At 35.2% G+C, this 12,117-nt stretch overlaps 2 protein-coding genes across 8 annotated transcripts in view; one reads left to right on the top strand and one right to left on the bottom strand.

Annotated features, from left to right (window-relative positions):
• The window catches only part of LOC116279760 (E3 ubiquitin-protein ligase HERC2-like), a 71,111-nt gene that overhangs the window by 47,107 nt on the left and 11,887 nt on the right, over positions 1-12,117 (bottom strand). The window lies entirely within an intron of this gene.
• Positions 1-12,117, top strand: part of LOC140690856 (germinal center-associated signaling and motility-like protein) — a 29,341-nt gene that overhangs the window by 12,926 nt on the left and 4,298 nt on the right. The window contains exons 1-3 of one of the 6 annotated variants that reach the window (XM_072953006.1): positions 434-480; positions 4,645-4,704; positions 7,965-8,014. In XM_072953006.1, the coding sequence (XP_072809107.1) occupies positions 7,972-8,014 (43 nt within the window). In that variant the 5' untranslated portion in view covers positions 434-480; positions 4,645-4,704; positions 7,965-7,971. Of the gene's footprint in view, positions 1-433; positions 801-4,183; positions 4,309-4,644; positions 4,705-7,964; positions 8,015-12,117 lie in introns of those variants that run through there. The other 5 variants (XM_072952973.1, XM_072952990.1, XM_072953001.1 and 2 more) reach the window with 5 other exon arrangements.

The following is a 12,117-nucleotide window of genomic DNA, read 5'->3' on the forward strand; positions in this document are numbered from 1 at the left end:
GGAGTGGAACTGAAGAAGTTTTTCCCCATTCTCATATGACAAAGCTATTATTCTGACATTTCTTTGACTTTGTTATTTACATCATCAATCCCTGTTAGTATATAGCTTAAATTAGGAATTTTGCTTTTTTCTCTCTCTAAAACTAAGCCACATTTTGCGATTTCATCTACTAGAAGAGCCACTCTTTTCTCTTTGAACGGTAGTTCCTTCTTTATTATATCCAAGTTTCTACATATTAATGGCTCTGTTTCTTTGTACTCAATTTTTAAAAAATATTGGCCTGTATCTTTACTGGCAGCACACAGTTTTTATTATTATGACTTTGTAGTATGACTTGGTATCTGGTGTGATGCTATCCTCAATGACATCATAGAGGTTTGACATAAGAAGTATAAGGCAGAGCAGATTTTTCCCCCCAGTAAGATGGGTTTTAATATAAAGAATTTGGTGCTTACAAAAATCATTGGAATGACTGAAGTTGTAGGTTTGAGGCTGGGCCTCTTATAAAGATACTCTCACCCTACAGAACTGACTGAGAGGAGCCCCTCCTGCTCAGGAGGCTTTTAGAAGGACTGTCCATTTAAGAATTCTGCACCCGCTACCAACAATGTCCATGACGCTGGAGAATGGACACCAGAATGTTTATGTGGAGAAAATTCCTCTTTGTGAGCCTGATTTTCAGAGGAAGAGCCATAAAAAGGCCTCTTCTCACTTTGGGCAGCACCTAATTTGCAGCTTGAATATTGGTGGCAAATGAGTCAGAGGAAGATGGTAACTGCTTTCCTTTCTCTGAAAAGAAGGTAGAATAGATGTTGACGTTGCCCATCAACTGTGTCCAGAACATGCTCTCTTCATCACTCTTTGTTTCAAAATTGATTTAGCTCTTTGAGGACTTTTCCCTCCCATACTCATTAAAAATTTAATTTGTTAATTTTATCAGAAGTGCCAGCTTGAATTCTGATTGAGATAACATTGACTACCTAGAGGGCAAAAAATGCGATGTTAATGCAAATACACTATTCCAATCAAAAATTGTTTGTAACTGTATTTATTCAACTCTTTAATGTGTTTTAATAGAGTTGTAATTTTTGTTTTTTTTCTTGCATTCTCTTGTTAGGTTTATTTCCAGATACCATTTAAAATAGCAAATCTATGAAGTACATTATTCTCTAGCCTGGTATTGTTGAAATGCTACTGACTTTTGTAAGGTCATTTTGTGTCCACCAGCCTTGCTGACTTTCTCATTTATTTTAATGGTTTGTTAATGTTACTGGGTTTTCTACATAGTTAATACATCAGCTATAAAGTTAAACATTTTTCTCTTCCTTTTCATTTCTTGCAAAGCCTACTTGTTTCTTGTTTCATTTTTATTAACCTTGCTGTATGTTTTTGATATATTGCTTTTATCAAAATAAGGAAGTTCCAACTTACATTTTATGAGGATTTTTATTGTTAATGGGGCTCAATATTATCAAATGAATTTTTTGAAACTATTGAGAAAATCTTGTAATTTTTTTCTTAGATTCTAAGGTGGTAAATTATGTTAATAGACTTTGTATTGATGGCCTACCCTGTTTGGTATAATACCTTATTGATTGTCATGTGCTTTTTGCTGTTGTTTTGATTTACTTTTTATTGAAGTATAGTTGATTTACAATATTATATTAGTTTCAAGTGTACAGGATAGTGAGTCAGTATTTTTATAGATCATGCTCCATTCAAAGTTACTACAAGAAAATATCTATAATTTCCTGTGCTATCTCCTTGTTGCTTATCTGTTTTATACATAGTAGTTTCTCTCTCTTAATCCCATACACTTAACATATCCCTCCCCCTTTTCTCTCCCTTTTGGTAACCACTAGAATGTTTTCTGTATATGTGAATTGGTTTCTGTTTTGTGTATATATTCATTTGTATTATTTTTTAGATTTCATATATAAGTGATATCAAACAGTATGACTCTTTCTCTGTCTGACATTTCACTAAACATAATTTTCTCTAGGTCCATCCATCGTGTTGCAAATGGTAGAAATTCATTCTTTTTTATGACTGAGTAATATTCCATTTTATCTAGATGATAGATAGATAGATAGATAGAGTAGATATAGTATAAATACATATATCTCACAGCTTCTATATCCTTTCATCTGTTGAGGGCACTTAGGCTGTTTCTATTTCTTGGCTATTGTGAATAGCGATGTTGTATAAACACTGCAATATGTGTGTCTTTTTGAATTAGTGTTTGTGTTTTTGTTTTTTTCCAAATATATACCTAGGAGTGGAATTTCTGGATCATATGTAGTTCTATTCTCAGCTTTTTGAGGAATCTCCACACTGGTTTTCATGGTGGCTGCACCAATTTATGTTTCCACCAACAGTGTATGTATAATGGTTTCCTTTTCTCCACATCCTCTCCAACATTTGTTATTTGTAGTTTTTTTGATGCTAGCCATTCTGACAGGTGTGAGGTGATATTTCATTGCTGCTTTGATTGGCATTTCTCTACTAATTAGTGATGTCAAGCAACTTTTCATGTGTCTGTTAGCCCCCTGTATGTTTTCTTTGAAAAAAATCTATTCAGAACTTCTGCCCATTTCTTGATGGGTTGTTTGTTTGGTATTGAATTGTATGAGCTTTTTATATAGTTTGTGTATTAACCACTTGTCAGCCACATCATTTGGAAATATTTTCTCCCATTCTGTAGGTTGTCTTTCCATTTTGTCAGTGATTTCCTTTGCTGTGCAAAATGTTTAGGTTTAATAAGGTCCATTTTGTTTGTTTTTGCTTTTATTGCTTTTGCCTTTGGAAACTGATTCAAAAATATTACTACAATTTATATCAAAGAGTTTTCTACCTATAGTCCCTTCTAGGGATTTTTTGGTTATGGATCTTACATGTAGGTCTTAAAATATGGAAAAATCAGCCATTATCTCAGTACTCTGGCAAACATACATTTCTAGGCTTAATTTAGTATCTGATATTTTAATGATAGAATATTGATAATTTATTAATTCAGTCAACAAATCTTTGTATATCACCAATGTCTGATGTTACCTGAATTCTTCTTGATTTTAAAAAATCTTTTACTTCATGTACAGCAGCATTTAACATCCAGTTATATTCAGTAATATTAATGACATCAAACTCTAACTAGGTTCGTACTAAGTTAAGAAGTTTATGCTCCTATTTTTTTTAACTTTAAAATACAAACATCCCTTAGAAGGTTAAATCTGTGAATCATTAATAACCTCAAGGACAACTACTTTAGTAGATTCTTTCTTCATTGACCAATTTAGGAAAGTGAAATCATGAGAAAACTGGACTCTAGGAAGGCAGAAAAAGAACAGAAGACAGGGATGCTGAAATTAAATTTTACAATCTATCCTACTAATAATCATTATATCAAAATCTGACCGCTTTTGAATATTATCCAGAAAGCTCTATAACAGAATATATTCTGTAAAAGAAAAGGCTCCCTTCCTCTACAAATCTGATTTACTTTGTATTTAACAAGTTCTATTCTCTGCTTAGTGGTCCTATATGTCAATATCTAACAATGTTTCTTTAACTGTAAACACCAACACTGAGGAAATGACTTCTCTGAATAAAGCCAGTAAACAAGTGTGGAGCTCATAGTCTGAGATATTTTATATGCAGCCCTATGTAGAAACAGGACAACAGACCAATGTTGGGGATTTGATGACAGCGGAAAAAGACCAAAGTACTGCTATGCTTGTTGTACAACAGGTGCAGTGAAAGATTTGATTAACTGAATTATGAGCCTGGCTCTGTTGCTAACTATTGCATAACCACAGTGTAATCACACTGTCACTCTGGTCACAACTTCATCATTCAGTCTGTGTTTGATTCTCATAAGAATGATTTTTAATTTATGGGAAAACCCTAAGAGTAATATGTACAACAAAAATTTCTTTCTATCTAAAAAAAAATTTCTTTCTTTCTTTTTCTTTAAATTTTTCTTTTTTTATTTATTTTGTTGAGGGAAGGTAATTAGGTTTATTCATTTACTTTTATTTTTGGAGGAGGTACTGGGGATTGAAACCAGGACCTTGCGCATGCTAAGCAAGTGCTCTATCACTTGAGCTATCCCCTCCCCCCCAAATTTCTTGAATAGTGGTGAAGATTACATTGCCCTATATGTACATGGATGGCAAGACAGCAGGGTTTGGAGGACCTTGCTCTGGCTCAGAGGACCAGGGTCGATAGTCCTAGTACTGCACATGGATGTTCATAAGCTGCTGATGCTACTTGGGCTCACTGGAGAGTCTGCACCTTCCCATTATTAAGGTCTTTCTACCTTTTTGTCCCCTCCTACCTCTTCTGGTGACTCAGGAAACTTGCATTCCCAATTTTGATCAATTACAGCCTTGGAACTTTCCTGATTATTAAAAATGACACACTGAGATCAAAGATCACACTACAGACATTTTGCCCCATCATCAGCCTGGCCCCTGTGGTCAATTTCCAAATTGCATTCTGTAACTACGACTGCCAATTTCAAAGGAAAAGAGAAGTTTGACAAAATGGAAAGGCAGGCTTGGTTTTCATGGCAAGGAAAGCTAGAAATGGAGATGAAAATATTTGGAGGGAGGTAACAGTCTCTTTCTTTGTGTTTTCCTATAGTTGCCTGAAAGACAATCAAAAGCAGCTCGGGAAGGAGAACCCAGATGTGAAAAGTAAACGGTAAGAACACAGCATATCAGAGCATTTTCCTCTCCCAAAGATTAACTTCCAGAATCTCTGTCCCAAGAGAGCTAACACCTTATCTTAGACCTCTTAGAACCACAATGATCCAATTCTTTGGTGATTGCTTCTAAGACCTTCGCAGAATGTTGGATGGGGACTCTATCTAAACATGAAAGATGAGGTATTAGTGGGTGTACATATTTTGTTTTTAATAGCTATATAAAGCAAATGCATGAATGTATAGCTGAAATGAAAGATGTTTGGCTTTGGTTGGCTATTTGCAATGACCACACTTTTAACATATTCTTTATGCTTAGCCAGAATAGTCTTTGGGAAATACACGTCTAATTATGACTTTCCCTTAAGACACTTTAATGGTTCTCTCTTACATCCAGAATAAAATCCAAATTCTTCACCTGGGGCTTCAATGAGGATTGACTCCTGTGTACCTCTCCAATGTCCTATCTCACCCTGCACACTCACCCATTATCTCCCAGGGAGTCACACTCTTCAAGCCACCAATCATTTTCACCTCAGGACCCTGGTACATACAGCTCTGTCAGGGATCATGGTTTTTGTTTTCCTTGCTTGTGCTTGATGTCATCTCTTCTGGAGATGCTGGCTCTGAAAAATCTCCCTGACTAGACTATGCGGTAATGCTTTTTCCACACCTGGTAGATTTCCTTCACTGCCCACCCCACCTCCCCCACTTATATTTGCCATGCCTTTATCTTAACTTGTAACTTTACATACACACACACACACACACACACACACACACACACACATATACATACATATAATTTATTTATTAATAGACTTTATTTTTTGAGCAGTTTCAGGTTCACAGCAGAATTGAGCAGAAAATAGAGTGGCACCTTGCCCTCCCCACCCACACACATATACTCCCCTACCCTCAGCATCCCTCATCAGTGTGGCATATTTGGTACAACTGATGAACCAACACGGGCACATTATTATCAACCAAAGTCCATAGTTTACATTAAGGTTCACTCTTGATGTTGTACATTCTATGGATTTTGACAAATGCATGACATGTAGCCACCACTATAGTATCATATAGAATACTTTCATTGCCCTAAAAATCTCTTCTGCTCCATCTATTTACTCCTCCCTCGTAACTTTATATTCGTTAATTTAGCTTTTTATAGTCCATCTTCCTCTACAGGCCATGTGTTTGTCAAAGCACTAACCACTGTTTGACTCATAAGTGCCTATCTGTTGCCCAACCCTCACAAGACACTCAATGGAAAAAAAGGAAAAAAAAAAAAAGAAGCAGTGAAAAGACAATCTATATTTGGACACTGGTATCTTGCCTTGGCTTAGATGAACAGAAAAACACCCTGACTTGTTTATCGGTCATGGGCTTTTCATATCTTTGCACTCAACCTCTTTCCTAATCATTTCATTTCAAGGTCTGGGTTTCTACCTCTGAGATGGCCCCTCCTGCAGCTACAAAGCATAAAATGATGAGGGATTGAGAGGAAGGCCTAGGTGTTTGCTGGTGATGTGAAACAATGTTTGCAGGAATCAGTAATTTCCTACATCTTTCATATCTGCTTTCTCTGCACAAAGGAAAAAGTAGAAACAGTAGAGTGACTATGACTGCCCTGTGACTCTTTGCAACTCTCCTTTACATTTTGTGGTTGGAAAGGAGATAGCAAGTATCTGGTGATGTTATAGAACCAACTTTCTGATTCTTATCTGCAGTGTTTTCCCCACGGATGTTCTGGGATTCATTATTTATTCTTGAAGTTCAGAAGGCATTACATAACAATGTTCCATAGGATTTGTGCATTTTTCCCTATAAAATCAATATTCAGCTTCAAGTCTTTAAGTTTTATTTTTATATCTTTGAACACTTTTGTTTTATTTGGTTCTTACCTCCAGAAATAACAACTATGTTTATATTAGGCCTTCTTTTTTCATAATTAACGACTTGACCTCCTCATTTTATACCATTTAATTTTCCAGTGTGCTTTACATGCTACTGCTTTGTTTCTAGAGGAACTGATTTTACTTTTCCATGTTTTTAATGCTGTTTTAATTTCTCTAAAATGTTGTCATTTCTTTCAGTTGTTTTCCTGATTTATGCTGGCCCACTTTCCCTCTCCATGTCTTATTATTCTTAATATTTAATAGCAGATAATCACTCTTTATCTGCCTTTAATACACTGTTTGTGCTATTTCTGTGTTATGTTTGTTATGCAGGTCATTTTTGAGATAAAGTGATATGTATGTGTACATCTGGGCATTTGCTTGGGGAGGGTGCAGAGGAGAAGTAACTTAAGATTCAGGCTTTGATTTTAGTATGAGTCTCAGACTGCCTCCTCACCAAACATTCTCCCTCTGCCCTGGGCACATCTCTGTTCTGTGTGTATTATCTTCTTTGCAGTGGACAGGTCATTTGAGGTTGTATCCTTTGCCATCTCCATTTTTCCTCTCAAGTTTAGCAGTCCGGGAAGCAAACAAAAGGTGATGTGTTGGCAACCCCAGCCCCTTTGTCTCTTCTCTTGTTTGGTAAAGAATTGTGTCCCTATGGAAATAATCTCTATTTCTCTCATCATTAGCCCACATAATGTCTGTCACTGTAAGTTGGCAGTTAGAATTTCTAAGACTTCTCATTTGTCTTTGAAGATACATACTCTCTCATGAAGAACAGCAGAGAAACAAATTGTGTTTTAATATTCTTCATTGACTCATTCCTGATTTCACCATACTGCACATATGTTCTCTGTACATATGATAATATACAATATACATGGTCTAAGAATTTAGTAATTCCTAAAGTTTCATAAATTATGGAGTCTGTTCTTCACATTTTTCATTCTTATCCTAGATTTTTGTGGTCTTTCTTTTTTCAGCTTTACTGAAGTACCTTGTTATATAAAATTTTAAGATATTTAGAGTATTTGATGATTTGATATATGTACACATTTGGAAAGTATTTTTCCACTGAAGTAATTCACACACCCATCACTTCACACATTTGCCTTGTTTTATGTGAGAGCGTTTAAGGTCTACTCTCTAGCCATTTCAATTATATAATATGGTGTTATTAACTATATTTCATACTTTTTCAGAAAGAGACAAAGTAAGCAGGCTTTTAATTTTACTTAACTTTGAAATGTAATCTAGCAATGACCTTAGGTTAAGAGCAAAGAAACATTCCTTTCAAGTGCAATTTTAGCTTTGAGAACTGGAGTGTCTCATGTTATTATTTCTTTTCTTTGTAGGCAGGAAATGACTACACTTGAGAGAGAAAATCAAGGTCAAGATAAGAAAAGTAAGTCATTGCTTCAGAATATTTCTCATACTAGGGATGCTGTAAATCACTCTATTTCTAGCACTTACAAATGTTGCTCAACATCTCCCTCTTGAAATTCTTCCTTCCTCCATTTGTTTTGACACCACATTCCACTGTTTGGGTTCTCAATTGCTGGCCACTTCTCTACGATCCAGTGCTACCCTTTCTTGGGTACATCTAAGATGCCAGTGCTTCTTAGGTGACCCAGATTTAGAATCTTTCTATGCTCTTGAGGAATTTGTGTATGAATGATTTTACTTCTTCTACCCTTTGGTAGAATTTTCTTGGAAAAATCATCTAGGGGAGGTCATATTTATTGTGAATAATTTTTTAACATATAGGTGTAAATGCTTTTGTAGTTATAGACTATCTCCATTTTCTAATTCATCTTGTCAGATTTGAAAGTTACATTTCTCATCAAATTTGTCCTTTTCAACTAAAATCCAGAAGCCCTTAGCTTAAAATTGTTAATCATATCCTTGTATGTATTTAATGTTTGCAGGATCTATAATGATGCCCTCTGATTTCTAACATTGTTTCTGTGTGTGTGTGCGTGTGTGCACGTGTGCACATGCAGATTTTCTATTATTTGATTAAGCAGTTTTACTAGAGTTCCTTTATTTCATTAATATTTTTATGGAATCAAATTTTGTAACTAATTAATCATTTATCACAAGAGATGCTCTCTTTCTGGGCCTAATTCCAACTGGTATATAGCTTACCCAAATTCTAAGAGGCTCATCAAATATTGTGCTATTTTGATTAATAGGAAGAGGAGATGCAAGTTGAATCCAATGTGGTTATCCTGAAATAATTCAGGCTACTAACCCCCCACAAACTTCAGTGAGGTGCAGATTCCTTAATTTTCCTTTGGCAACCTATGTGTTTAAAGTGGCCTGAGGTACCTGCTCCTTTCTGTTCACTAGGACCTATCAGCCTTATGTTCTCCATGTAGTAGAACATTAGTATGTCTTGTGGATATATGAAATGATCAATGTTAGTGCAAGTCAGATTCTGACAGACAGGAACTGATGAAGCTCTGAGACACACCAATGAAGCAGCACTGGTGTCCCTCCACATGAAAGCAAATGTATCTAGATATCTGTCATTCTGTTGCTTTAGTGAAGTAAACAGACCTTATCCAAACAGTAAATGCAATCAAAGTTGCCACCTAATTAAATCTGAGAAACTGTCCAAGACCTAGCCATCCTTTACTAAGGCCAAAATATAAAAAAGATTCTTTCAGGGCAGTCCCCTTGGTCCCTTAATCAGTTCTTGAACCACAAATTTAAACACACTGATTAAAGAATTTGAACATGACACAAACAGATGGAAAAATATACCAGTGTTCTTGGGTTGGAAGAAATAATGTTAAAATGATGATACTACCCAAGGCAATCTACAAATTGAAAGCAACCCCTATTAAAATACTAATTTTGGTATTTTTCACAGAACTAAAACAAATAAAAATTTGTATGGAAACACAAAAGACCCCAAATAGCCACAGCAATCTTGAGAAGAACAGAGCAGGAGGAATCATGCACCTTGACTTCAGACAATAAGCTACAATAATCAAAACAGCATAGTACTGACACAAAAACAGACATAGATCAAGGAACAGAATAGAGATCCCAGAAGTAAACCTATACACTTATGATCAAGTAATCTATGACAAAGGAGGTAAGAAAGCACAAAGGAGAAAAGATAGTCTCTTCAACGAGTGGTGCTGGAAAAACTGGGCAGCTTCATGTAAAAAAACGAAATCAGAGCATTCTCTAACACTACATACGAAAATAAACTCAAAATGGATGAGAGACCTAAATGTAAGACCAGAAACTATAAATCTTCTAGGGGAAAATGTGGGCAAAACACTCTTTGACATAAACTGCAGCAATGTACTTTTTGAATCTATCTCTTAAAGCAAAGGAAATAAAAGCAAAAATAAACAAATAGGACTGAATTAAACTTAAAAGCTTTTACACAGCAAAGGAAACCACTGACAAAACAAAAAACAACCTACTGGATGGGAGAAGATGTTTGCCAATCATATGGCTGACAAGAGGTTAATATTCAAACTATATAAACAGCTCATATAATTCAACATCAAAGAAACAAACAACCCAATTTAAAAATGGGCAGAAGAACTGAATAGATATTTTTCCAAAGAGGACATACAGATAGCAAACAAGCACATGAAAATATGCTCAATGTTGCTAAACATCAGGGAAATGCAAATCAAAACTACAATGACAATTATGGGTCTTCTGTGATTCCATATAAATTTTTGGATGATTTGTTCTAGTTCTGTGAAAAATGTCCTGGGTAATCTGATAGGGATTGCATTAAATCTGTTGATTGCTTTGGGTAGTATGGCCATTTTAACAATATTAATTCTTTCAATCCAAGAACATGGAATATCATTCCATATCTTTAAGTCATCTTTAATCTCCTTAGTCAGCATTTTGTAGTTCTCCACATATAAATATTTCACTTCCTTGGTCAGATTTATTCCTAAGTATTTTATTTTTTTGGATACAATTTTAAAAGGGATTATTTCTTTACTATCCTTTTCTGATATTTCACTATTAGTGTAAAGAAGTCCCACTGATTTCTGTATGTTGATCTTGTTGTATTCTACCTTGCCAAATTCTTTTTTCAGCTCTAGTAGTTTTTGTGTACAGCTTTTAGAATATAGTACCATGTCACCCCCATATAATGACAATTTTACAAATCACCCTAAAATTTATATGGAATCACAAAAGAACTAGAATTGCCAAAGCAATATTGAAGAAAAAGAATTAACCTGCAGGAATAATCCTCCCAGACTTCAGACAATACTACAGAGGTACAGGAATTCAAACAGCATGGTATTGGCACAAAAACAGACATGGATCAATGGAAGAGAATAGAGAGCCTAGAAATAAACCAGAGACCTATGGTCAATTAATCTTCAACAAAGGAGCCAAGAATATACAGTGGAGAAAAGACAGTCTCTTCAGCAAATGGTGTTGTGAAAACTAGACAGCAGCATGTAAATCAATGAAGTTAGAAGACTCCTTCACACCATACACAAAAATACACTCAAGATAGCTTAAAGATTTAAAAATAAGACAAGACACTATAAACCTACTAGAAGAAAACATAGCAAAGCATTTTCTGTCATACATCTTAGCAATGATCTCCTAGGGCAGTCTACGCAGGCAATAGAAATAAAAGCAAAAATAAACAAATGGGACCTAATTAAATTTATAAGCTTTTGCACAGCAAAGGAAACCATAAGCAAAACAAAAAACAGCTTATGGAATGGGAGAAAATACTTGCAAATGATGTGACTGACAAAGGTTTAATTTCCAGAATATATAAACAGCTCATACAAGTTAATTAAAAAAAAGTCAAACAACCCAGTTCAAAAATGGACAGAAGACCTAAACAAGCAGTTCTCCAAAGAAGACATAAAAATGGCCAATAGGCACATGAAAAGATATTCAATATTGCTAATTAGCAGAGAAATGCAAATCAAAAGTACAATGAAGTATCACCTCACACCATTCAGAATGGCCATCATTCAAAAGTTCACAAATGACAAATGCTGGAGAAGCTGTGGAGAAAAGGGAACCCTCCTACACTGCTGGTAGGAACGCAGTTTGGTGCAGCCATTATGGAAAACAGTATGGAGATGCCTCAAAAAACTAAAAATGGACTTAACATATGACCCAGCAACCCCACTCTGGGACGTATATCTGGAGGGAACTCTAATTTTAAAACACATGCTCCCCAGTGTTCATAGCAGCACTATATACAGTAGCCAAGACATGGAAGCAACCTAAATGTCCATCAACAGATGACTGGATAAAGAATTTATGGTATAGTTACAGAATAGAATACTACTCAGCCATAAAAAAGAATAAAATAATGCCATTTGTAGCAGCATGGATGTCCCTAGAGAACGTTATTCTGAGTGAAGTAAGCTAGGAAGAAAAAGAAAAATACCACATGATATCACTTATACATGAAACCTAAAAAAAAAAAAAAAAGGACACAAATGAACTCGTCCACAAAACAGAAACACACTCGCAAACATA

The sequence above is a fragment of the Vicugna pacos genome, chromosome 3 (assembly GCF_048564905.1).
Source record: "Vicugna pacos chromosome 3, VicPac4, whole genome shotgun sequence".
Classification (NCBI taxonomy): Eukaryota; Metazoa; Chordata; class Mammalia; order Artiodactyla; family Camelidae; genus Vicugna; species Vicugna pacos.